This window comes from Dendroctonus ponderosae, unplaced genomic scaffold (assembly GCF_020466585.1).
Source record: "Dendroctonus ponderosae isolate FM_Combo_2020 unplaced genomic scaffold, Dpon_F_20191213v2 Dpon_F_20191213_779, whole genome shotgun sequence".
Taxonomy (NCBI): domain Eukaryota; kingdom Metazoa; phylum Arthropoda; class Insecta; order Coleoptera; family Curculionidae; genus Dendroctonus; species Dendroctonus ponderosae.
This window is the reverse complement of record NW_026018994.1, coordinates 1-5,356: the sequence shown is the minus strand read 5'-3', so window position 1 is coordinate 5,356 and position 5,356 is coordinate 1. Positions and strand designations below refer to the sequence as shown.

Here is a 5,356-nt window from a genome sequence, read left to right as displayed (position 1 = left end):
AAGAACTTCAAACAGTAATGGACAAATAAGGAGAGCACGAGATAATATCCTTATGAGTGACCAAAATGCAAGAATAGGAAATGAACCACTGGATGGCATAATGCAGAGATTTAATGAAAGAACCACAAACGAAGATGGAGATCTACTGAAAATATTATGCGCAAACAACAACAATTTCATCGAACATAAGGTGAAATACAAATTCACATGGCAAAATACAAGAGGACAACAGTCGGTATTAGACTATATTATCACAAACAGAGAGTTCGTACCCCAAACAATATTGGACTTAAGATAATGGCCCCAACTCTGGAAGTGATCATAAGATGGTACTTTGCAAAATGAGACTGAACATCAATCCACCAAACCTAAACAGCAAATAATTAGCAAATTCAATGGCGAATCATTAGAATGACAGTACAAAACATCTGTATGAAGATCGATTAAACCATAAAATACTGCAATGATCAGTGAATACCGAAGTGAGCATAGACCACTAATTGAAAACAATAAAAAATAACATACTAGAAGAGGCCATGGAAGCTATAGGAAAGCGACAAGTAATCAATGCAATCATCAGAACACCATGGTTCACACCGGAACTGAAATAACTAGCTAAACGAAGGAAGAATGCATACATCAAATATACGCGAAATCAAAAACATGAAAACTGGACCAACTATCGAAGAGAAAGAAACTAGGCAAATGTAAAAATAAAGGAACTAAAAGAGACCTATATGGAAGCCAGATAATGCTGAGAAGAAATAAGCTAAAAATAAAAGATACCATACGAACCAATAAAATTACGACAGAACAGTGGGAAACGCACTTTAGGAATCGGAAAGAGGAAGGAATGAAAATGAAATACTGACCCTATTTGAAAAATATAGAACTACTAAGCGAATGGAAGAACTGTATAACAAAACTCATTTTTGAAAAGGGACAGAAAGCACTCGCAGAAAACCATCGTGGAATAACCCTACTTGATAATAAGACTATTCTGGGGCAAATCACCAAAACCGTACGAATAAGAGAAGAACAACAAGGCTTCCGAAAAAACAGATCCACAATAGATGTAATACGCATAGTCTAGCAAATATCTGAAAAATTCCTAGAATTCAATAAACCCGCATACATGTGTTTCATCGATATGACTAAAGCTTTTGAAAGAGTGTGCTTAAAAGATACTCTAAAAATAATGAGGACAAAAGGGCTAAAACACAGACTGCTTAATGTAATACGCGATATAAACACCCAATGTAGAACAAAAATCAGAGTGGGACACATTGCAACAGAAGACATACACGTAAACACATGAATTAGACCGGGAGACTCACTCAGCCCCTCCGTGTTTAATGTGATAATGGATGGAATAATAGAAAATGTTCTCAGAACGGCTGGATACAAAATAGGAAGTACTTATTTGCAGATTACGAAGACAATCTCCAAAGATTACTCCACTTTTTTAACACCAAAGCATAAGAACTAAATATGCTCATCAACATCAAGAAGACTAAATATTTAGTAACATCAAAGGAACCGATAGATCAGCTGGAAATCAACTCCAAGATAGTCAAACAAGTAACCCATTTCAAATATTTGGGAGCAGAGATAACGAGCCATGGAGCCATGTTTGAGAGACATTGTTTAGAATAACAAATACATCAACACGGAAAGCAGAGTCAAGATATATAAAACGGCAGTGACACCTATAATAACATACGCAGCAGAAACAAGACCAGATACAAGCAGAACTTTACAAATGATGAAAACAGTTGAAATGAAGACCTTAGGGAGCACGCAAGGCAAAACTCTTGAAGATAGAGTACGAAGTGAGGACATCAGAATGCAATGCGGGATGCAGAACATAGGAAGATGGGTGAGACGGAGAAGAAGATTCTGGAACAAACATGTAGAAAGAATGGAGGACAACAGACTCGCTAAAAACGCAAAAATGAACAATCCAGTGGGAAGGAGACCGCAGGGAAGACCACCAAAGCGCTGGAGAGAATGCTGGACCTCATCCTCCGGGGAGGACGTGTTGACAATGAGCAGGCATTAGCCTACTATGTATCCATATTAGAAAGAATAAAGAAAAAATATGTACGTAATTTTTTTGAGAAAAAATTACAGGCAACGAACCAAGGATTACAACCAATTAAATTACCATATATACACTCGAAGTACAAAAAGCGAACAAGCCAATTGTTCATGGAAGATAAGGGTAGCTTTTTCGTTTTGCGTCTCCTGAACTGCTAAAAAATTACGGTTAATCAACACCAAAAAGACATACTTTTACAAATTTTGATGTAAGTAAATGAAATCATTTATACGCGAGAAAAAAATGTATAAAAAATCCGTTTTTGCGATTTTGACGGTTTAATTTGAGGTTTAGATTTATTTATTATTTACATCTTTTGCATTTAACGTTTTCCCCTATGAGGTCTTTCGGCACAAATCGCAAAAAAGTCTGCTTAACCCCTACCCATTTTACTATTTTCAGTGTTTTCGCGTCTAAATTTTATTTTATCTTAAAGTTGGACAACATTTTCCACCTGATCCCTGACTATTATTATTTATTTTAAATTATACCTATCAAATATTTTTCGGGACTAGTCTGTAACCCCAAAATGTTACTGATAGTTTTAGGTTGATCCATATGAAAATTGGCTTTCGACTTTTTTGAGCTAATTGTGAAAGAAAATGTATCCACTAGACAACAAAAATTACCGAATGAATCATATTAACGCGAAATTGCGGTTTTTTGAAGTTCTCCTCTATTGCAGAAATTTGATTCACTCGATCATTTTGTAAATTTTTGATACAGACGTTAGTCTCGTCAAAATACACATTGACAGACGGGCAAAAAAACATATGAGTGAGTTAGTTGCCATATAAAGTAGTTTTAAATAGCTATTAAGTTATATGATCGGAATAGGACTACAAAACGATCAAATTAATCAAAATTGCACATAATAGAAACCCACCTGTATCAGTGTGATACTGTGGTTTTAAACTTGGGCTAATTGTATATCGAAATGTGACTACAAAACAATGAAAATTCTCGAATTAATCGACTAGACCCCAAAGTTTCCGTTCGTTCAGCAATGAAATGCAACGGACGAAATACCAGCATTACAAATTCCAGTCAAGCAAACCTCGCCTACAATGGATAAATACCTATTTTGAAAACCCGACTACTATTTGTAATTTCCTTTGTGTCACTCTTGTATACCAGAAATGCGTGAAGAAAATCTTAATAAAAATTAAGTAGGGACCATCGGACGGTTCTGAAATCTGAACTGACCAGCATGGGCATTTAAAAGTCCGCGTGTACGTTTTCGTTGGTGTAAACGCGGCTTTTACCTGTAATCAGGTTCTGCCAGGCAAACTTCTAAAACTAGTGAAAAGTCCCGTTTTCTCGTCAAACACACACACAGGAATGATTCGCACTTAACAGCAAAAGTCGCAGATATAACCCAAACATGCATTAATTACCTGTTGTTTTTCCAGCGTCCAAACAACTGTTTTTGCACTTAATCCATTTATTTACCAACAAAACACACCTTTTCTCGCTTAAATTGCACGTAAAGACAACACTTACAACACCGGTAACGATAACAAGTCCTAGAAGAAGCCTTATAGAAAGTTTAATGCACTTGGGTAAAAGTTTTCCGCGATTTTCGTGTGGAAATGCGCGTGAATTTCCTAACTTGACAAGGTGTAACCGCACGAACAAACGTTTCCTCGAAACTCGAACGACAAATCAAGGTATGCGGTGGAAGTTTGGCAGCTGCGTCGTGTTTTGCGCATTACAGTGGCGTACGACAAATTCACCTACAATTATATCGCAAATAATGACTGTAAAGAATTTTATAAAAAATAATCTAAAAAAGTAAGAAATTCAAAAAAGTTAATAATTGAAGGTATATATTTACACCTTCAGTATTTCGTAAAATAACGCTTTGATGATCAGGATGAATTCTGATTAACCAAGTAAATATGAAAAAGGAAATAATGAAAAAGGAGCGAAGCATAAACGTTTATAACTAATAAAACTTTGTTCAAATACAGTGTGCCCGGGCTCTGAACTCACCATCATTGCAAACATTTATTTTTTATGGCTTTCAAAATGCACATTGAACTAGTAAGCAAGTGCTTTCAATTTTCAGTTTTTATCTGTATTCTACTACAAGTACTATTTACGAAAATTTTAGGAAAAAAATGTCGACCTATTCTCGCTCAAAATGGCCTAAAATCCATCTACAAAATTTCATTGGTTTGTTGTACCGGGTGTGCAGAAAATGCAATATAATAATCATAAAATATTATACCCACAAGAAATATTTGATTTTCATCGATCAATTGAAAACAGTAAAATGTCGCTGTTAAATTTTGCTTTTCTTCTCTTTAATAATAAGTGAAATTGCAATAATTCATTTAATAAGCGTTGGTAATTAATACAGTTTTCTAAAAAAAGTACCTAATTAAATTTTGAATTTGTGGCAATGGCAATCTGTAGGTAGGTACATTTATTTTATACTTTGAGCTATGGCTATTAATTAATTAGTCAGCGTTCTTATGATAATATTCCAAACTACATTCTTTTAAATACAATATTGTGTTTTTAAATTGTATTTGCCCATTTATTTATATCTTAAATTACAGAATTTACAGAGCAATAAAAATTGGTAGAGATGGATTGTAGACCATGTTAAGTGAGACAAAGCTACGTTCCTAGATTGGGAATTACATATACAGGAAGAAACATTTCCAGCATGATTTTAAAATTAATGTTTGGGCAGGTATGATTCACAATTTTATTATTGGACCAGTTGTAATGCCAAATTGCTAAATGGAGATTTAGATTTAGAACTATTTACTTTTCTTGCAAACCACCTGGTTTATTGGAAGATTTTTTTCTTTACAACATCGTGCCGAAATGTGGTTTGTGCACGACGGGACTCCACCTCACTTTAGTTTCAAGATTCGGAGATTTATAAATGAAACATATCTAATGGATGACTCGAAAGATGGGGCAACGATGCACCCATAAATTGGCCTCCAAGATACCGTAAATAATTATTTGCGCAGAAACTGTAAGTCTGATGAAAATCTTACAAGAGGCATAAAAGTTTCAGTAGAAAATTAGCTAGAAGCAGAATTTTTAAAAAGTTATCTGTATAGATAATAACAAAAATACAAACACTTATTAACAAAGCAACCGTTATGTTTAATACTCTCGCCCATTAAAAAAGGATCACGCTTACGTCAAAACGCCCCAATTTATGTAGTACTTAATTGATGATTACAAAATTAGAGAACTTTGGCGGCCGGTAGAAGCAAAATGAAGCAA

The 5,356-nt window shown here is 34.7% G+C and overlaps 1 protein-coding gene across 1 annotated transcript; it reads left to right on the top strand.

The window, feature by feature from the left end:
* The first annotated feature begins 1,491 nt into the window (after nt 1-1,491).
* LOC125505293 lies at nt 1,492-2,062 on the top strand. Its single transcript, XM_048668796.1, has 2 exons — nt 1,492-1,581; nt 1,652-2,062. Exons 1-2 carry the CDS (start codon nt 1,492-1,494, stop codon nt 2,060-2,062), a joined length of 501 nt encoding a protein of 166 aa, XP_048524753.1.
* Nucleotides 2,063-5,356: the final 3,294 nt, after the last annotated feature.